This window comes from Haliotis rufescens, unplaced genomic scaffold, assembly GCF_023055435.1.
Source record: "Haliotis rufescens isolate VD_foot unplaced genomic scaffold, xgHalRufe1.0.p SCAF_1, whole genome shotgun sequence".
In the NCBI taxonomy this organism is placed as follows: domain Eukaryota; kingdom Metazoa; phylum Mollusca; class Gastropoda; order Lepetellida; family Haliotidae; genus Haliotis; species Haliotis rufescens.
In genome coordinates, this window is record NW_025963779.1 from 33,074,785 (window position 1) to 33,097,211 (window position 22,427).

The 22,427-nt window shown below is 41.3% G+C and overlaps 2 protein-coding genes across 6 annotated transcripts in view; one reads left to right on the forward strand and one right to left on the reverse strand.

The window, feature by feature from the left end:
• Positions 1 to 182: 182 nt before the first annotated feature.
• On the reverse strand, positions 183 to 19,794 carry LOC124139426. The gene is made up of 7 exons (XM_046506466.2): positions 19,673 to 19,794; positions 14,212 to 15,040; positions 12,501 to 12,756; positions 10,633 to 10,835; positions 1,948 to 7,406; positions 1,383 to 1,599; positions 183 to 775 (listed from the first exon to the last, which is right to left on the reverse strand). Exons 1-7 carry the CDS (start codon positions 19,675 to 19,677, stop codon positions 605 to 607), a joined length of 7,140 nt encoding a protein of 2,379 aa, XP_046362422.2. The 5' UTR covers positions 19,678 to 19,794; the 3' UTR covers positions 183 to 604.
• A 972-nt stretch (positions 19,795 to 20,766) lies between these two features.
• LOC124139427 overlaps positions 20,767 to 22,427 on the forward strand; it is a 38,115-nt gene continuing 36,454 nt past the window's right edge. For 2 of the 5 annotated variants that reach the window (XM_048395031.1, XM_048395030.1), the window contains exon 1: positions 20,812 to 20,963. The gene's annotated coding sequence lies outside the window, so the exon portion shown is untranslated. Of the gene's footprint in view, positions 20,964 to 22,427 lie in introns of all 5 variants that reach the window. The other 3 variants (XM_048395029.1, XM_048395027.1, XM_048395028.1) reach the window with 3 other exon arrangements.

Below are 22,427 nucleotides of genomic sequence, written 5' to 3' on the forward strand. Positions count from 1 at the left end.
TACCTGGACCCGTGGTTAGTCACGTGATACATTGTTTAATGAGAACTCTATGGTTACACTACAAGTCACAAATGTTCGCATTTCTTTCTGACTATGCACCCATTCCTTCTGACTTTTCAAATCTTTGACTAAAGATATAACTTGAGTAAACTTCAGTGTATGCATGACCAGATTGTTTAATACACTATGTTAATACATTTTGCCAGTGCTATGGTAAAAAAAATGCCCAATCGGATATTTTGTACCTATCTCTTAAGACCCACAGTCCGTACCCGGGTAGGGTCGGGTGATAGGGGTACCCGGGTAGTGAATTCGGACTCGTCCTAGCCCTAGAATCTATAGATTTTGTCATTCAAGATACACACCTTCTTTATGTTTTACTTCTCAAAATAAACATTCCACTGACTAGGAGTGAAAGATAACATTCTATTGGAAGTCCTTTTTTTGTATGTCAGTGTATTTATTTGGTCCAGAAGTAGTGCAATTATTTGTGCACTTTATGGGTGTGTTAAATGGATGTCTGTTGAGCAGAGAGGTCCTTCAGGAGCCTAAGGCTGATTGTTGTGTATTATGGGAAAGAAGCAGTTGTTTATTTGTCCTGCTGCTAGTATTTACAGGTGGAACCCTTTTTTGATCTCTTTGTCTGATGCCTGAGCTTCACCTCAGCTTCAATGTCTGGCAGACAGGCGATGAGTGTGTCCAGTTTGACAAGAATATCCCCTGTTTGGACCTTGTTCTGATTCCCTTTTCCACTCAGCAGGTCGAGAAGACGAACCTAAACAGAGACAGGTTTCAATGTAGTTATTTCAGTTTAACACTAATTTTATTACAAATCCCGGAGGAATGTGAATGAGGGACAGTTAGCAATGTTCCAGGTAAGTCAACGTGGTCTCTAAATTATCAACACTAGGTCAGGCGAACCCAGTGGTTGATAACATGAACAATGATCCTCAACATCTGGGTACAATGACACACATTTTAGCAACCAGATCCTGATGTTTATTGGGTTTTCAAAAAGCATTAGGTACTGAAATAGCTACCCAATAGACCATGCTAATCGATGGCTTGCTTGTACCTTGATGGTGTTGGACTTTGGTGCAAACATCAATCACCTTTTTGTCTGGTCTATGCTTGATGATTAACAGGCCACTCAAATATTGTGTTAAATCAAAAAACAAACAACTGCTTCAAAGCAGCCAACACATAAGAAGAGAGGATGTAACATCAGAGGTGTCTGTAAAGCTATGTACTTTTACAGCTTACTAATTGATGCCAAGACATGTAAGTGTTACCATTGTGAGTCACACAAACACAAAAGAAATCAAAGAAATGTTTCTTATCTACTGCCGTGCATTAATCATGTTAATAACCTAGATACATACATGCTCCCATGTGCTGAAAGTTCTAACAAGACTTTTGTGTGTCCTGAGAAGAGCCTTGAAGATCGAGCAACAGCACCGTGGCAGCAGACGGATAGCCTGCTTCAATGGTAGATACTTGTAGCCATTCTCCATCACATATGATAGGGACAGATCATTGATGTAGACTTTCCCACAGTAGCTGATATCGGGATCAGAAGCACTGAAAACTTCCTGGAAGCTGTAAAAAAACAACTAATTAAATGAAATTAATCACTATCAGTTGTCATTAAGTTACCCTTTGCAAAGAGCATAGTAAAGTTTCAAAGTGCATCATAGTTCATATATGACTTTAGTTTGCAGTTTGAGTTGGTAAGTTAGGCTCAACCATGCTTTGAACTGCATTTAAGTTATATCCCGGAGTGTTAGCTTGATTTGGGAGGAAAACCAAAAGTGATGCAGGTCTAGGACATTTTCCCCCTCGGCGAAAACCAGGAGCATGGCTGACAAACCAGGAGACAATCGGGGAGAACCAGGATGCAGTTTGGAGGAGGCTCTAATATTACTATACCCAGATAGTTGTACTGACCTTATATTGTGGTTGATGGTTTTAGATTCTTCAAGTCGTTGTTTTCCTGGCCTGAAGTGTGTTTCTGTCTTGTTCTGTGAAGTGGAGATATATTTATGATCATAGGTTACAGAACATTCTGAATTGAGAGCGACATCTTTTTGCTGACCATCTTCAGGAATATTCAGTTGCTTGAGCCTCTCGTACCAGTCACCCGATGCAGACTCATCCTTCATTTTGTCAACAGTGGCATCTTCTTGGGAGATACCACACTGTCTAGTCTTCTTCCTCTGCAAAATCTGCATGAAGAGCTCCTGCTGGGAAGAATGCCTGTCCTGGGCCTTTAACTGTCTTCTCACCTCCCGATCTGCATCAGTAGAATGATTCACATCACATTTTGAGCTTTGAGTCTTCTTGTTAGTGTCAAATAATCTATTGTCAGAGTCTTTAACATCTTTTGTCTGTATATTCTCTTCTACACCTGATAACATACTACTTCGAAGACATTTTCTGTCCTGTAAAAATCTCCTCAGCATCTCCTTCTTATAATGCTTGTTTACATAGGATGCTAGGTAATGTCTGGCAGCAGATAGCTCCCCCTGGTTTCTGACCGGCTTTGATGTTGGACATCTTTGACCGAGCTTCATGACACTTCTCACTTGCTTCCTTGAACCACGTTTAAGTTTTCCTTTGTGTCTTATCTTGGTTTGACCTGTCCCAACTTTATTGCACAGACGGTCCAGCAGTTTGAGAATCTTTTGTTTATATGGCCTTGAAGCTTCCCAAGAGTGTAAAGGACAGTGTCTCAGAGACTTCAAGTACTGTTGCTTAAGAAAACTTGTGTACGACTCTTTTTCACCAGGTTTCACGAACATGATGGCGTCTTTACAGGTGCAGATACACTTGCTAATTTCTTTGATCAGGTTGAAATTGTTCCTCAGTGTCTCACGAAGTAAAATGTTTTTTTTGATAGGTTCATCTTTAACCATTGAACAATATAAAGGATATGTAGGATGTTGAATGTTAACATTTACAGTTTGAGTAGGTACTTTGGGTTGGCAGGCACCGGATGGACTTGCGTTTACTTTTGGGTATGATGATCTTGACTTATTATATGGCATGTTAACAGGTTGTGTGTCTCTCTCTGCTGAAATTTGCTCATCACAGTTGTTGTTAGAATTAGATCCACTACTTGCTTTTGACAAACATTTTCTAAGTGTGCGAAGAGTGACCATTGTGGTTAATAGCAGATCATCCATATCAGTCAGAATCACTGACGTAAGACTACTGACACTTGAAACAGTACGTACAGTTGTCTTTGCAGCTCTTCTCTTATTGCATTTGATTGTCCTCGCTCTCATTGGTTGTAGGGCTGATTTACTCATCTGTTTTTTAGATAAAGTTAACTGATAATGGTGACTTTCCTGACATTCCTCATCGACATCAGTGTCAGAACAGTTATTGTTTGTGTTCTTATCAAGGACCCAAAGATGATTTGTGCAGTTCCAACTAATAGACTCAACGCTGGCAAGCTCAATAGTCCCTCTCTTTTTCAGGTCACTGATTGACTGATCTAGATGATCCTCCACAGTGCCTGGGTTTCTGATATTGCGAATGTTGCCACTTGCCTCTAAGCGGACTCTTTCATGGAATGGCCCTATATGAGGCCTGGCTGCAGTTAACACCTTGCTACTTGTACACTTGACATCACCAGGGGCAGTTTGCAAACCTAGAGGTCCTGTCTCTTCTAGACCTTCTGCCTGATCCAGATTCAGAACTCCTGGTGTTGGCTGGTGTTTACCTTTGAGGCTACCCCCAGGATCAGACTGCACAGTAAGGCCCGGAGCTTGTGCAGCACCACTTAAAGAAGGAAGAGGAGATATAGATGTAGATTTGGAGGATATACAAGTTTCAGCCTCTACAGGATTCTTTGGTATCCCTGATACGACTTTAAGTGCATTGTCACTGTTCACCTCAGAACAACTTGATGTGTTATGAGTACAGCATTCAGCACTTTGAGCTTCAGGAAAAGCAGGAACGTTTCCAAGACTGGGAGATACTGCTGCTGGTACCTTGTTTGTGTTGGAATCAGGGTGATCTAATTTTGAAATTGACTCTTTGTTCTTGCCACTGCTGACATTTTTCTCTCCGTCAGATTCCTTGTTAGCAGTGTTCTTATTGATCACTTCTGATACACTTTTGTCTTCATCTAATGGTTTGTAGAAAGATGGTAGTTGCACATGCTTAATACCACAAGGCTCAGTATCAACACCAGAGATCAAATGATGGTTGCTTGTGTCTGCTGAGTATGCAGCCCTGGGAGTGTCTCTGTTGGATATATAGGGGGCCACCTGACTGTCATTATACCCAAAAGTGGTGGACCTGCTCGATTGAGATAGATAATGGCCTTCATGGTGAGGAGCAAAGTCTGATCTATCTGCAGACATCGACCTTGAATTTATAAGATGTTCTCTGCTCTGTGCCTCTGAGCTGGTCTGTTGACTTGGTGGGTACAGGAATGGTGGTGTATTTGCAATGACAGGTATAAAGTATCTGATAGGCTGAATATTTCTTTGCCAGTTGACATAGCTTGGCAGAGAGTCGTTTCCAGTGTTAGGGACTATATTAACAATTCTTGGTGCAGGTGTACAAACTGTAGGTGCAGGATTTGGAGTCCGACTCGCGAGATTCTCTTGAGATGGTGCATTATCTGGTGGCATGAAGTAATCAACAGAATAACTTGGAAAACTTTGTCTGGGTCCAGTAAGGCTACGGGAAATCTGCCCGGGTGGGAACCCTGACCAGTATTTTGATATATTGTCTGATGATTCAAAAGGCAGTGTTGACTCTTGTGACCACCTGATTTCTGCTTCTCCAACCCTTTGCCGCTTCTTTGACTGGGCAACCTTTTCTTTCAAATTACTGCAGGACGTTTCAGCCAGCTCTTGTTGACTCTGGTCTTTAGGGTCAGTCATTTTTTGTCCGTTTTCAAGAGTGAGTGAGTGAGTGGTGTGGGGTATAACACCAGCAATATTGAGAGAATCCACTTTCTGTACTATACTGTGAGAATCGACATAATGTTTTCCAGATTTTACCTGCAAGTTAACTCTGGACTCCACGAGTTTAGGATGATCAGTTATATTCTTGTGTTTAGACAAATCTGTCATAGTGGATGTAGTGGTATCCTTTTTGTTTTTATTAACTGGGGAAGAGAGCACTGCATGAACTGAATGACCAGTATGTTCCACTGTATCAGATGCAGCAGGGGCTGGAATCTGACCCAAAGACGTAGATTTTGACCTACTCTTAACCATGTTATTCTTTACAGGAACTCTGACCTGACCTGATAAATCAGAATTCTTCTTAAAGCCATTTCTTAAATTGGCAACTGCCACAGGCCGTGTAACTTGACTTGATGAAGCTGACTTGTTACATGAAGGTTTCATTACGTTACAGGTCATGGCAAAAGTAGGTCTTGCAACTGTAACAGGTGACCCTGAATCAGCTTTAGCAATAGCTCGTGCTCTCATAGCATGGAAATCTGCATCCATTCTTGCCTTTCGTTCACGACAGCTTGCACCTGGTTTCTTTGAAACATTTGATGCTCTGATCACCTTTTTAATATTCCATTGTGGCTTTTTTAATGGATTCGTACCATCACTTCGAGTTTTCCTGAGAACTAGTTTCACAGGGGATGGCGTGAGAGTCCTTGATGCTGTGGGATCTCTGGGAGTTGAAATCTTTGAAGGGACTTCTGGTTTTGATACAGCAGTATCATCTACCGGAGGACATGTTATTAAAGGTCTCAACTGTGGCTTGAGCTTTGCGGGGCTAGATCTGTTATCAAGGAGACTCCATTGATGTACAGGGTTGGGACACTTCAGAAGAGCTGATACATCTCTGCTATCCTCAACCGGCTCGAAGCTATTTTTCTGCGAGTTCATTTGAATCTTGATATTTGAAGGTACTTTAAATTTTACATCACTAGATTTAGTTTCAACATTGTGTTTCATTAGATTTCCAGGGTTGCACTCGTTTAGGGATAACGTGATGTTAGGGCCAGGGCCAGTAACGCGGATGTAGTCTGTATTTACATACCCAGTTGGATTTCTTGAGGATCTCATTTTTTCTTTGACGAGGGCAACTGGGTCGGACTTAAAAGCATTGAAGGTCTTATCCATACTGTTCATGATATCTGTCACAGACACTGGATTTTCTTTGTTATGAGTTTGTCTGGCATCTGGTGTCATGCTTCCCAATGAACATTTCTGGGCTGAAATAATCATCTCAGGATAGTTGTTCCTATTCTTTGCAGAAAGTTTTGCCGTTGGTCTTATATCCTTTTCAGCGCTTTTACTGGGGTTATTGGTTTCCAATTTAGGAAGAAGAAGGGCAATATCAGAAGGTAGAGGAATTTGTAATCCTTTGCTTGAGAGGTCTCCAAGTTGTCTTATTTTCGACATTGTATTTTTCTTTACCACATCTTCTATTTCAGCAGCGGCGAGTTGTGTTGACCGATAGGAGACTTCTTCATTTGTCAGTACTGTAAACAGATTTGCAATATCTTTGAAACCATGCGTCAGACTTTGCGTCTGATCGTCGCCAAGGGCACTAAGGGCACTAAGAAGTCCTGGGTCATTACTATTATCCTCTGCACCAATTATGTGTATTGAATTGCCCGCTGAACTGCATTTATCACTGTTTGTAGTATCTCTGTCCAGGTATTCACAACAAGCCACAGACGTTGCTGTCTCTCCTGCGCAACCACACGGAACAACAATGGTTATATCCACTCTCTTGTCAGGCACTTTCCGGGTTGCTTGTAAACTTGGCACCTTTGTTTGGTCACGAATTCTTTCACTCCTCCTTATTCCCTTACGAAAAACTTTACTTTGCTTGGGTTTTTCTTCAGTATACTCTTTGCTCTTCAACGTTGTTAGCACTAAATCTTGGAGCATTCGTTGCTCAGCTTCAACCTGCTCTGATCTCAGTGGTCTTTCATCAACCTGTCCGTTACTTGTAATGGTTTTCTCTGGAGATCCGGTTCGGCACAGGTTCTCAAAAGCATCAAGTGTCCCAGATTCAGATGAATCGGGGGTTAAAGTACATGATGATGCCGATGATGAGCTATCAGTATCTTTATAGCGTTCTGCCGAGCTGGATTTCTTGGGCATCACATGCTCATCCCCACCATCTGCAGATGGTTGCATAGTGGTGTACTGTTGCGCCTTCTGGCTTTGATCCAAGTTATCTTCTCCATATAGTACATCGGTTTTGTCTTCGTCTTTGTTGGGCTCCTGATGGACAGCTGGCACCTTACTGTCTGATGATAATGGTGATGGTGGTGCAAATGACGATGAGGACACACTGGCGTCCACTCTTTTGTCAGAGGTAGAGTAACAGTTAAGTATTCTAGGCATCCATGTTTCAGCTGTGACATCAGATGACATGTGTTGCTTTTCATTAGACTTGGATCCCACCTGCAACGTATCATCACGATTTATATTCATTCATTTATTAATATATTAATGTTACTTCATTTTATAATTTCGGAAAGTATGAACATGACATATCAGATTGACTGATATAAAAATCAGTACGTGTACATACTGAATGGTGTACATTCTGAACATATATATACAACCCGTCAAAAGTTATGCACCACCAAGATGTTTTGGTAATTAGAAAGAGATGGGTTAGAGCTGGAAAACGAAACAAACGCAACCAAAAGTGTTAATAAATGAATAATAGGAAATATGAGCATTTGCAAAGAAAAAAAGCAACTTTAATCGCCAGCGCCTACAATGACTGTAATTGGGGATACAAAGAGGCAGTATAAGAGTATGGTAAGTGTGAGGAATGAGATGGACTGGTCAACATGTACGTGTCTAAGTAACGTTGTACCCATGTCACAGTTAAATGATCAACAATGTAAGTCAATACCTGGTGTAGCGACCCCATCTTTATCATCCAAAACTGGCTCCCACAGGAGATATTGTTTGGGTTAGATCAAGCGATATCTACATTGTAGATATCACTGCAATGAGATTGCATCACAATACTTTGCAGATCATTGTGACATCATTGTTACATGACGTCACAATCAAATGACATCACTAATGGCTCTGCTATTGAACCTGTTAGCAGTACTTTTTTACATTTAAGACATTGCGTATTACTGTCTACAAACTGAAAAGTTGGAAGAATGATGTTGGATGATAAATAAAATCTCACCCGCGTGTCTTTTCATATCAAATATATCAACACGAGTTGATTAAAGTGGAAAAAACTCGGAGTTTTTCCACTTTTATCAACTCGTGTTGATACATTCGATATCAAAAGACACGAGGGTGAGATTCTCTATGCATACACGTGTCACATATAAGACAGATCTTCTAAATCAGACGCCTGATCTTCAACTGAAGGATGTGTTGCCATTTCTGATGCAATGCCTGGGTCAAGCCTTGGAGATTCTGTTCTGGAAGGTCTCTGGTTCTAATCCTGCGTCCCAACTGATACCATAGATGCTCGATTTGATACAGGTCGGGGCTTCGAGAAGGCCAAGGCAGAGTCTCAATTGCGTTGTTTTGGAGATGGTCAGTCACAGCTCGTCCTCGGTGGGGTCGGGCATTGTCGTCTAGAAGACCGGACGTGTGGCAAGTGCATGGTTATGAAGATGAGGCACAACAAAACCGTACCTTTGTCCATTTAATGTCCCCTGAACTGTGACCAACAATTAACAATCAAAGGTGCAATATGACCATACCATCACGGAGCTGCCACCACATGTGTCTCCTGGACGTTGCGCTGATGATCAGATGTTCCGCTTGGTCTCCAGACAGGTGTCCTAACAAGTGTGGAAAAATAATAACCGACTCTCATCAGACCAATGAATACTCCGCCATGACCTCCAGTTCCATTGTGCTCGAAACTGACGCCAGGCTAAACTGTCCCGCATGTATTATGATGAGAGGAGTGGAGTCTGACTGATCTTCAGGTCCTAATCCTCCCGCATTTAGTCAACGCCCGATGGTGTGGACAGTAGGTCGTGGGTATGCCAGTGATTACGAAGAACAGTGTAAGTTGAAGATGGCGTACAAGGACCCTGTCCTCTCTGGCACTGGGCTTCCATGTTCAGTCAATGTGTCTTTTCTAATGAAGGGGCGGTCGGGTAGCCTATTGGTTAAAGCGTTCGCTCGTCACGCCGAAGACGCGGGTTCGATTCCCGACATGTGTACAATGTGTGAAGCCCATTTCTGGTGTCCCCCGCCGTGATATGGGTGGAATATTGCTAAAAGCGGCGTAAAACTATACTCACTCACTCACGCACTCACTTTTCTAATGAGACGACTGATTACAGTACGATTAATGTTCAACACGATGGCAATAACCTGACATGACATGCGAGTTTGGTGAATGCCAATCATTTGCCATCCTCGATTTATTTTCTTGGATAGTACGTTTAGGCATTTCAGTTACAATCGTTCCAAAGACAGACTTTAAAATAGGTAGAACTTTCATTTAAAATAAATAGTAGTAAATACGCACGAACTATCTGTCATCAATCACAAATTTCTCTATAGAGACCCCTTCGGTGTGCATACGGCTTGCATAAACGCACCCATAAGGTTCAGCAGTTGAGGGGGATACCTTTCTACAGGCAGATGGTGTGTCAATACACAGTGTGCCTTTTATAATCTCTACATTGAAAATGAACTCGCAATTACACTTCAAATTTTGTAGTACGATACATTTGACGAGGTGTATATATAGCTATATGAAGTAGAAGCAAATTTAGTAAAAGATATTTCTCTCTCTCTCTCTCTCTCTCTCTCTCTCTCTCTCTCTATATATATATATATATATATATAGATATATATATATATATATCTATATATATATATATATATATAGACACACACACACACACACATATATATATATGGGAACGACAAATTATGTGATAACCACTTACTCTCTAAATAGTTAAAAGTGACAAAAAACATTTTCATTATCATCAGAGGTATCTACGAAAAACAGTCCATTGTACGATTCCGACTGTATAATAAGCATGTGTTTATGAATCACAATTGTGATCACATAGTGATCATACCAGGTGTTCGCGATAGAGTGAGCGTATCCTGCCCCACCGATGGCATCCGTCACAAACATGCAAAGGCAAGTCAATTGTTCCCCTGAAAATACACGAGACCAAGTCCAAATAGGGAATTGCATCGGACATCATGTTTGCCTTTAGCCCAGCTTGCTTAAGCTTACGGAAAGGATTTTGATTTTATGATTATGGAAACTGTTTTGTCACTTTTATTGTTTTCTTAGAATAGCAAGTGGTCCCTTACAATGATGACAGCAGGACCTCTACTCTACATGTATCACCCGTGAAGATCCGGGGTAGAATAGGTCTACAGCAACCCATGCTTGCCGTAAAAGACGACTATGCTTGTGAGAGGCGACTAACGGGATCGGGTGGTCGGGCTCGCTGACATGGTTGAAGCATGTCATCGATCCCAATTGCGTGGTTCGATGCTCATGATGTCAGTCACTGGATTGTCTGGCCCAGACTCGATTATTTACAGACCGCCGTCATATAGCTGGAATATTGATGAGTGCGGCGTAAAACAAAAAAACCAACCATCCAACCAACATGTAACACCTGTCCGAGCACACACTACTACATGCAATAGGTACCGTCTGATTGGTCTTGACACCAGCTATGTTTTGTATGGGATGCTTCGTGATCTTCAAGCTGCAGCTGCTGCTTGGGGTGTTGCACGGCTGTGGCTGGGAGAGCCCAAACCTTGCCGCGTGCTTTACAAGTGGGTCTACAATTGTCACCACATCCTGCCATCTTACAAGGAGATCGTTAGACGTAACCAGCTGGTCGTTGGAACCTGGGCATCGGAACGCGGGACAAAAGTTCCACAAAACATTAGTTTGACATGCAGTAAAGTACACATATATTGTTACAGTTACATTTATATTAGTCCAAGCGGTGCTTATGTCAATAAGAAAAGATACAACTTTATAGATAACAACTTTATTGCGACGTTTCGGTGTAGATTCTTCCACCGTTATCAAGCCGGAGTTATGAGGTATATGTATACATGGTATTGTGTGATAAGCAGCAGATTATATTAACTGTTGCTATTTGGGTTAATCTGTTGCTTGTTGCAACATATCATAAATATATATAGAGAGATTATTATACCAGCATGTGTATCATACCGATATTACGAAACGAATGCCCGAATTGTTGTATGTCCTGAACGAGAACGAGGGCAATTCTTGAATTCTTACATGAGTTTCGTAAAATCAGTGTGACACACATGCGATAGTAATAATTCCTTTATTATCCATCATTTTTTTTATCGTTTTGAGCTCCCATTTAGAAATATGCACTATCACGACCGCCGTCTTAGAAAACTACAATTGTTGAATGACGTCAACGATCTTCAGGTATGACGTCGTTTATAGTTTGACGTCATTCTGACCATACGTCACAATAGGATTCGAAAAACGTCAACAATGCCGTCCGGATGACATAACAATACACTGGTGCGCGTGAAGTGATATATGCGCTTGTGCACATACAATTTTTATTTTTATGAACTAGGTTATTTCTAGCACTGTGGGTAATAAATGTATATATACCTCTCTTTACGTGGTTGTAGTCTCTCCAGCTTAATAACGGTGTAAGAATCTTCATCGAAACGTCGCTAAATGCAATAAACCAGAAGTTGTTATCCATGAAGTTTTTTAATTCACTCACCAACTTCTAGAATGCCAATCACAGAGATGCTTATGTCATCAGCAAAACTGTATTACAATATCAATACCACAAAATAGATGCATCAATAAAATTACTGTATTTCCTGTACTACGTAACGCCGTTGAGCAGTATCACAGTTATAGCTGTCAGCTTAATGCGGGCCAAAAGTGATGAAGCGTCTTAGTGTGTGAGTGAGTGAGTTGGGTTTAACGCCGCTTTTAACAGTATTCCAGTCATATCGCGGCGTGTCAGCTTAATGTGGGAGGAAAGCCCGAAGTGACGCAGGTCTTAGACGTTTACCACTTCGGTGAAACCCACGAGCACGGGTATGGTGCTGACAGACCTAGAAACATAATCGGGGCGAATCGGGATTCGAACCCACACTCATAGGTTTCTGGCGTGCCCGAGGGACGCAACTCTGCACAGCGGATGAAGCGTCTTAGACATTACCAATTTTGTAAAACCAGACGGCACGTGTATGGTGCTGACAAACCAATGAATATAATAAGGCAAAATCAGGAAAATTCTTAAGTCACTAAAAGTCCTCTCGAGTACTCTTTGCTTAAGAAGTACTCTTAGTAGTTAGTACAATTTCTTTTATGAATAAGACTTCAGAAAAATCTTTTGTCTTTCTTTTGGTATTTCTTAGAATTTTTTCAGACTTAAGACCTCTTACTCTTTTGAGGCCTCGACCACCCGTGGCCCCGGCTGTTCGAGCATTAAGGGTTGATAATGGAACTTAATGGTGTACGATGATAAATAGGCCAGCTAAGGTTGGATACTATACCTTGCGTGTTGAGATGCCACATATTTAACGTCCTTGCCTCGGTAGTAGAACATCTCCTTATCACAGCCCTACTTTTCATCGTTATAAAACGTGTTGCCATCAGCAGAAGCTGCCTCTGGTACCTTGGAAACAACACTGGTAACATGGGGAGAGGGACCATGGCACCACGAGCTTCTGTACCATCCCCGGTCCATTCTGTACAGTTGTCAGTAGCAACCACTACTGGAAGCACATGCCCATTCTGTTTCGTTGGTGTCTGTTGAGAATATATCGGTATGGTGACCCCTGTCATGATTCAGTTTTATGTATGATTTGACTTGTACCATATATTCACTTCTCAACACTTGACTTTCCCTTGCATGTGTTTGTGATATGTGCCACCGTTCGGACAGGACCTTCTCGCAAACACATCGTATCATCACTATTTGATCCTGATTCTTAAACATATGCTTATGATATAATCGGAATGGTACAATAGAGTAAATGAGCTACGTTTAACGCCGCTTTGAACAGTATTCCAGATATATCACGGCGTGTCAGCTTTTGGGAGGAAAGCCCAAAGTGACGGAGGTCTCAGACCACGGGCACGGATATAGTGCTGACAAACCAAGAACCATTATCGGCGCTAACCGGGTTTCGAACCATCGCTCATAGGTTTCTGGCGTGCCCAAGGGACGCAACTCTGCACAGAGAACTGCGGCGCCTCAGACGACTGGGCCACCCGTGCCCTCCAAAGGACATGATTATGTAAAGAGTTTCGGGTTTTGGAATTGGACGTATCCATGACCATGCATTGATATTACACTTTGGGTTAACATCGCTTTGAAGGCTTTCATGGTTTCATCAAGCTTAAGGTTTGAAGTGAACCAGTGAGGTCGGAGGTCGTACACTGTAACATTCTGTGAATCCAATACATGTGGTACTGACTAGGGATAGTAATGAGGCAAAACTAAATAGGAACGACGACTAAAGGAAAGAGCAGCATAATTCAAAACGTCACGGCCAGTGTCGTTGAGAAAGGAGGTGTGAAAACCCGTAAAGATGAGTGTATGGGATATGATCGCTCGTCATGTTGTGAAGTAACGTGTTATATTTTAGTACACTCCAAACTTTCTGGAATGACTTGAACAAGTTCACATACAAGAATATCTCCCTGATTTAGTATTTCCATGTCGGCAAATAATGCAGCTATTCATAAAACACAGTGATTTACCTATTTAGTATTTACCTGTGCAGGCGATCGGGTAGCCTAGTGGTTAAAGCGTTCGCTCGTCACGCCGAAGACGCGGGTTCGATTCCCGACATGGGTATAATGTGTGAAGCCCATTTCTGGTGTCCCCTGCCGTGATATTTCTGGAATATTGCTCAAAGCGGCGTAAAACCATACTCACTCACTCACTCACTCACCCACTCACTATAATTGTGCAGGTCCCCGTTCCACAAAGCGATCACAGCCCAATATTAAGACAATAGTAACTACCAAACGTTAATATACTTAAGTAGTAGCTATAGGATTGATTTGTTGAACGAGGCCACGTACAGTAATAGACCCTGTATTAGGAACCTGGGTGTTAGTCTTGATGGCACCCTCTGATGCCATCAAATCAGTTGAGCACTTGGCCTTTCGTTATCGTCACTTACTTAGTAACCATACATTCAACATCCATGGTGACCACCCTGGCAATGTAAAGTGTAAATAACGCTTCGTTACCTGTAATGCCTGCTCATTGTTCATATTGCCAGTATTTCCATAGCAGCAGTTGATGCTCTTAACGTCGGCTATCACAAGGTGTTTCATCTCCACCATGGCTTGAAGGAAGGATCTGTGTTTGAGAAAGGCCTCCACGTCAACCAGCAGAGTCCCTAGCATCACTAGATGAAGGTGTCGCTGAAGGAATGCCATCTGTTCTGACTGGGAGCACACGTGCATCAAGAAAGATGTATGTGGGAACTTCATCTGTAGCTTGAGTGCGTTCATAACAATGCTGCATCCAGGCGAGGTGCATTGTGGGAAGAATATCTCCCGAATGTCCGTCCATGAAGCCATGATGCTTTGTCCGGACTCGATACACGGCATCCTCGACGTCACTTCCTTCAGCAGCATCCTTTCGTCTGATGCAGATGTGGATCTGGATGCGGCATCAGTTGAGGACACGCTTGTTGAGGAGCAGGGGGATACAGCCGGTCCATCAGGGCTCTGTCGTGTATCTCGTGAACTGCATTCATAACATGTTCTTAAATTTGCATATTTGGACTGTAGCATAGCTTTGCCCCTCACTGAATGTCCGTTTTGACCAATATCCGAGTTGCTTTCGTCGCAGTTTGTCAGATTTGTCCCTTGAGGGGTGCACCTGCCGTCTAATCGGTCGATATCCCAGTCAAAGGGTACATCGGAGATATGAAACAGTGGTATCTGGAAAGTGTTGTCTGTTTTCGTGTTGGAGGGGTATACCCGTGCCTGGCCTGGATGTGTCTCCCAGGACAGGCTACATACCACACCCTCAGGCGACGTGTCAGCCTGGGGTCTTGACAAGGTTCGTCTGAAATTAAATATTCAATTTTTAAAATAAAGATATGTTACACACGAAAGTTAAAAACGACGTTTATACTTGTGTATGCATTTGTATGTTCGATATCTCTTATAGACCGGGGGCGGTCGGGTAGCCTAGTGGTTAAAGCGTTCGCTCGTCACGCCGAAGATCCGGGTTCGATTCCCGACATGTGTGAAGCCAATTTCTGGTGTCCCCCGCCGTGATATTGCTGGAATATTGCTAAAAGCGGCGTAAAACCATACTCACTCACACTCACTCTTATAGACCGACCATGGTTTACGGTTTGGTGCCCATTTCCAGTTTAAGTGTAGACGTTGCAACTATAGTGCCCTGTGTGTAACCGAAACATTGGTGCTGTGTAATGGGTCAAATATTATTAGATGATAGACTGGCGTAGACCAACAATGTGGAGTTAGTTGTTATTCCAATCACGTGTAAACTTGCTTGGATTGCCAATAACATCAATACCTGTTACACTCTGTCGTGGTATCATTCCCGGAGTCAAGAAGTGAAGATAGTTACCGTTACGATAACCGTTATCTGTAGGGCGTAGCGTGACTATCTGGAGCCTTAGAAGGTCCCTAGGATCATGGAACCGGGTCATACATAGAACTTAGTGTCTCGTATAGCTAGAATTGATTAGAGTTTGGGGATACGGTCATGCTTTATGACTTCGATGGTTTATTAGCAATAGTGAGTGAGTGAGTATGGTTTTACGCCGCTTTTAGCAATATTCCAGCAATATCACGGCGGGGGGACACCAGAAATGGGCTTCACACATTGTACCCATGTCGGGAATCGAACCCGGGTCTTCAGCGTGACGAGCGAACACTTTAACCACTAGGCTACCCGACCGCCCCTTATAAGCAATAGGCTCGCAATGCACTTCTGTCGGTTACCTAAGGAACTCTTTGTGTGGGTCAGTTTCTTTTTTCAAAACAGGTTTACCAGTTTCAATTTCATTGGTTTTGGTCTCGGGATTTGTTAATACCCTTTAGAAACGTATGAACCCCAAAAACATTTTACGTGACTTTCATATAACCATGATGCATGTCGGAAAAATGGTGTTGGAGGAATAGCGTATGGGAACCAGGGCCCACTTGCACAAAGCAATCTTAGCGCTAAGGTCAATTTTAACTCCTATACATTAACATAGGCTTAAGATAGTCTTAGCGCTAAGATCGTTTTGTGCAAGTGGGCCCAGGTCACTGAGTCAATGGAAGGCCTATAAACTGACCACCGCCTCCGTGGTCTTGTGGTAGAGCGTCCGCCCGGAGAGCGGAAGGTCCAGGGTTCGATCCCGGGCCTCGTCATACAAAAAGACGTTAAACGATTGTACTTGTTGTTACCCTGTCGGCATTAAGGGGCTAAAACAAGGACTGGTCGGCTCGGAGTCAGTATACTGTGTCTGAGTGGGGTATTCATGTTAAACTGCGGCATGGTATCTCAGTGAGCTAGCACTATAAATCGGCATCAGTCCGGACTAGTACAAGCAGCCACACACACACATACACGTGCATGCACGTCGCTATATAAGTGCTATAATCTTGGACGCGACGTTAAACCCAATTTCACCCCACCTCACCTATAAACTGACGCATGTCGTAGACTATTACCTCCGTAAAACCCACCTGCATCGGTAAGGCGCGGACAGACCAAGAATGATAATCGATATGGCCTTCCTTTTTCAGCTAGAAGGCCATGTTTGTTTTAGTTTCCAAAGTAAATACCAAATACCAAAATGTATTACGCGAGATGCGGGCCCGATGGATGTCACTGATGAGGTTGTCGCATACCATTCTGTAACTTGTATTTTCGAGTACTTTTTTTGTATGTTGATGTTAAATTTTCGATGTTAATGAATTGCGTTGATATTCAATATCGAGGTTTTATACCATTAGACCATACAAATGTTAGCGGAATTATTTTATCCTCTTATTTGGAGCTTTGTCGTCCAATTTCTCAAGTAGTAACGCTGTCGCGTGCTTCGATAGTGAAAGGCGTTGGGAGTGTTTTGGTAGAATATGGCCAGAAGTGACCAAAGCTGGGAATATTAAACTTTAAATTCGTATAAAGGTTCCATGAATATTTAAAAGAAAGACATAGAAACTTCTTAATAGTAAGAAAGGATATGTGCCATTATGTGCCATTATGTGCCATTATGTAGAATACTTTCAGACGATACCTGTGCGGGGGTTGTGTTTTTGTTTTTAACTTGTTTCATTCAACTATAAACTGTCGGGCAAAAGAAAGTATACACCAATGTTTGATGGCGGCTAAAATAAACAAACAAGAAATTATGGTTATTCGATAGTGATGTATTTGATACGGGTATCATAGTTGTAGTTTGGACCTTTACTTTGCAGTGTTTCGGCGACCATTTCAGCTTACAGTAACGTTTTGATAAAGGTTTTTTGTTGTCAAATCCAATTTTCAAGTGTATGCTTTCTTTTGCCCGGCGGTTTTTGTTATTGACAATAAAAAGGGTTGCGGAAATAGCCCCAGGAGCTTAGATAACCCTTTTACCATTCTAGACCGCCTCCGTGGTCTAGTGGTAGAGCGTCCGTTCTAAAAAGATGGTACTTGTTGTTACCCTGTCTGGCGCTCGGCATTAAGGGGCTAAAACAAGACTGGTCGGCTCGGAGTCAGTATATTGTGTCTGAGTGGGGTAGTCATGTTAAACTGCGTGATGGTATCTTAGTGAGCTAGCACTATAAATCGGCATCAGTCCGGACTAGTACAAGCAGCCACACACACACTCGCGCACGCACGCGCGAGACGTTAAACCCAATTTCACCTCATCTCACCTTTACCATACCGTATTGAGTGTTCCATTATTCCGCATAAATCGAAGTAAAACAATACATGTTGGTATTTGTTAGTTCTGAGTATCACTTATATTTCCACGCAGTAGTAGAGATAAAGAAGAAAACAATCTTGGCAGAAGGTTGTTAAATATCCGTACCACTCACTGTTTACATATTGCCAATGGAAGATTCCTAGAAAAAGTTCATGGCTATGAATATGCATGGTTCTGTCGATTTTAGGAAAATATTTATTCATCATTCAATTTATGATAAGCCATGACTGGAGTATTTTGAAAATGTTAGGAATACCAGAACTCAAACTACCAATGGAAGTTTCGCCCCGTTCATATGCACCTCTATACATATGTGTTTATTTTGCATACGTGTGAGTATACCTGTGAACGTGTTTACTCAATGTGTGTATATTTACACCAGGATCAAATTTGCATAATGTCTTGGGCAGGTGTAAATGTAAATGTAAATGTAAATGTATGTTGTCACGTGAACGTTTATGCCAACATCAGATGATGATCTAATTAATATATCTGTTGATTTGCCAACACCCAAAAAAAATGACAACAGTTCTATATTCTGAAGTTATCGCTATTCAGTATACAACAATATCAGCTTTTATGCGGACATCCAGAGCTGGCCGGATGGTGTTTTTTTTTTTTTTTTTTTTTTGTGTGTGTGTGTGTGTGTGTGTGTGTGTGTTGGGGGGGGGGGGGGGGGGGTTCAAGGAGCCAAACATTTGTGTACAGATTAAATCAAACGCATGTTTGTTCATGCGAAGATGTCAGTGAGGTAATTCTCTCCTCATTCGACTTTGATGGGAAAACAACCTTTCCATGTCCTAAAGGCCTGTGACCTTTGACACAATGCCATTACACATGTTGATATCCAGCTAAAGAAGCAATCCTGCTTTTTGAAATAAGTATTTAAATAGGTGTAAACATAGACGAGAGCATGTGCATTGTTTATCTATTAGTCAACAGTGACTATACTAAATCATTTACAGAAGAAGAAAAACATTATAAAACTGTTGTTTTAAGAATTAATTATTATTTCTGAAAGTTATATCACAGTTTTTACGACCTCATAAGTATCAACGAGATGACCAAAATGAGGATAGAAATGTAACAATATATGCCTTGGTGGATAATATTTCGTCACACATCGATGTTTGCTCATGCTATCAGTGAGTGAGTGAGTGAGTTGGGTTTAACGCCGCTTTTAACATTATTCCAGTTATATCACGGCGTGTCAGCTTAATGTGGGAGGAAAGCCCGAAGTGATGCAGGTCTCAGACGTTTACCACTTCGGTGAAACCCACGAGCACGGATATGGTGCTGACAAACCTAGAAACATAATTGGGGCGAACCGGGATTCGAACCCACAATCATAGGTTTCTGGCGTGCTGAGGGACGCAACTCTACACAGCGAATCGCGGCGCCTTAGACGACTGGGCTACCCGTGCCCCCTGCTCATGCTATCAACCAGTAGTATATCTACTTCAAGAAAATGTTTCAGAGGAAAAACGTAATCGGGTGGAATTCGGCATATATTGAACCAGTCAACTCTAACATAAGTTGACCAACTGCAGTATTTGGGTCCCCTCTTACCTTCGGCAGCTTCCGACAATGGACATCTTTGAACATATTTGTTTAAGGCAACAAGGCAACAACTAAACAAAGACAGTTAATAAATCAGGTTTTTTGTGATTTGCAAATGTGATAATGTTTAATAGTTGTAACTAAATGATTCGATGACTACAGTGTAAATTATGTCTAATATTTTCTTATCCATTACTTACATCATCCCGATGAATCGCAGCCTCAACTGTATAACTTTGGAGGCAGAAAAAACTTACGAAAATATCTGCACGTTTGAAATACGGCCATTTTTTCCAACTAACGTAGAAACAATGCAATTACGTCACAATTAGTGAAAGAAATGACGTCACTGTGATAAGCTTCAGTTAAATGAATTCGTATGTATGGATAATCGAGGTGAATGGTTTGAGTAGACACTCTGCAGTTTCTGAGCTTACCGTGCATGCATAAGTTAGCTAACGTTAGTTTTCTTATTCCTTATATTTAGATATACCAAGAGTGCGTGTGTGTTTGCAAGCAATAACTAAAACCGGCGTAGATATTGTGATAAAGCAGGTGTCTAGATGTTGGTTACTGTCTGGGGATATTAGTATTACGACTAGTTCTATATGTGGTCTCGCTGAAAATATATTTTGTACACGATTTAGCTATTCACAACAATGGGACAAGTATGAGACTCGAACATTATCATAAATGTATCGTGCACTGCCATTATTATACTAGATACTATTGAAAAATGGTAAATGAAGAAAACAATATTTTAAAAATATATTTCCTCACCTTTCTGTGATGCTTGAAGCAGATGTGTTGTTATCTGGTATGGCATTTTAACCATGTATTAAAGGTAATGCTAATGAATCTAATTCAGTGTATATAAATACTGAATTGTGTTTTCAATTAAAAAACACACACCACACCATGCAATTATATGGACGTCAAACTTCTTACATACCAATATATACTGCTTATTAACGACACTGTAATGCGTGCTGCGCAAAGAGAATTGTTGAAAGGGTATGTAATATGACATTTCTGTATTAGAAAAGATCAATTCTAGGCTGCCATTAAATATTCTTTCATGGATACGTTTTAGGGAAGCTAATTGTTTGATTAACACTAAATTCAAACTTTTGCACGTTTTGAAAAATCCCTCCAGAATATCTCCACTGTTAAACATGTATTATGTGTACGAGATAGCCAATAACTGCAATAAAAATCTGTGTCATGGTGTGCTTTCTTCATTTTTAGTTTCACATATTTGGTTGTTTTGCAGATTCTGTCCGTAAGCATGACTGACGCACAGCAGACGCTCTCTTGAAATCAGTTGTAGGAAAATACAACAAGTCTTTATCATGGCGGCGGAGTCGCTGTGAAAACGTGTAGAAGTGAGTTTCCAAACATTCAAGGATCTTGTCGAAAACACTTGCCTTATTAACCTGACAGTTGCATGCATATCTAATCGGAAATTTGGCAACTTATGGTATGTATAAGGTGAGTATGATGATCTTGAAATGAAAAAAATACTCGCCAGAATACAGGAAATGGATCAAAAATGTAAATCTTAATCTTTGCAATGTTGATCAAGTCCATGAATGCTTAAGGTGGGCAATTCGTTTACATCACATAGTTTTGTCAGTCAGTTTCATGTTGCACTTGCATCAAGTACTTGAGCTTCGTGCAGATTCATGCAAGCCACCTCGTAAGAAGAGTAGGTTCCCCTGAATTAGGGCCAATTAGTTATCTTGTACATTCACACCCGACCGCCATAGAAACAGAAATGCAGATCATTTCAATAATATTATTTATTAAATTAGTCCTCTTGTTAATATTCACTGATGTTAATATATTTATTTGGTATTGGGTTTGATCTTTACACAGACACTATGTTTAGACAAGCAGAGGTCACAGGGTATGTTGAAATCCCTGCATTACATGACCATCCATGGTAACAAAGGCATACTGTAGGTCGGCCATGAAAGCTATTGTTATTTTTTCTACCACAAGTGTCATTTGACACAGTCATGTTTATGCAATCTAACCTTTTTCATTAAGTACCACTACCAGAGCTTCCATGATGTGTACCAAGATGCTGTTAGCTCCTATTAAACAATTACTTGTTCCATACACTCCAAACATCTAAGATTGACCGCACCATCTCACCAAGGACAGGGAAGGTTTTAGGCTATATAGGCAGAGATCACAAGATCAGATAATCTCGATAGTATAGTTATGTTGTGTATAACGTTGTGTTCAGGTTGGCCACAGCTGATGTGACAATATAAACAATATATCTTACATCAATCCTCCCGAGGCAAGGGAGTTAACTGACTGTAAAAAGCCAGTTTCCACCCTTGCCAAACTAGGCTGGAATTTTTGGGCTGGATCGTAGTGCCAACAGTGGCTATTGTGAGTTATGTCCCTTCTATGTCCCTTCTATTGACCAATCAGATTCCACCTATTAGAGGTGCATTTGCTTCAAATAAAATGGCGTAGAGTGAAGACAATCTGATCGATAAACAAGATCTATTTGTAATAAAACTGATCTTACCTCACGAAGTGCATCAATTCATGTGAGTACCTTGACTAAAAACATGAAAAGATTTTGAAATATCTGTTGATGCTAAGTTGTCGGTACACATGGTTTATAAATCACGCAATCAGCTGAAATCTGCATGCCAGTTTATGAACAGAATGTCAATTTTGTTAAACGGTTTTGATTAGACTGTACATAGAATCGTTAGCCCAGCCAAAATATAACTATAATTCCAGCCTAGGTCGGAAACTGGACTTTTAAAGTCATTTACTCCCTTGCCTCAGGAAGATGACTTACTTTGGGCTTTCATCCCAAATCAATCTGACATGCCGTGATATAACTGGAATGCTGTTCAAAGTGGTGTTATCCCCTACTCAATCACTTACTATTTCTCATACAGCTCATCATGTTCCCATTATTTG

Bases quoted from the DNA above. Each gene is read 5' to 3' on its own strand.
- LOC124139426 (XM_046506466.2), bottom strand. The intron at 10,836-12,500 runs GTATAGTATCCA...TCCGATGCCCAG, and splicing joins GTGGCATCTCAACACGCAAG to GTTCCAACGACCAGCTGGTT. The intron at 7,407-10,632 runs GTACCTATTGCA...GATACGTTGCAG, and splicing joins GTGTCAAGACCAATCAGACG to GTGGGATCCAAGTCTAATGA.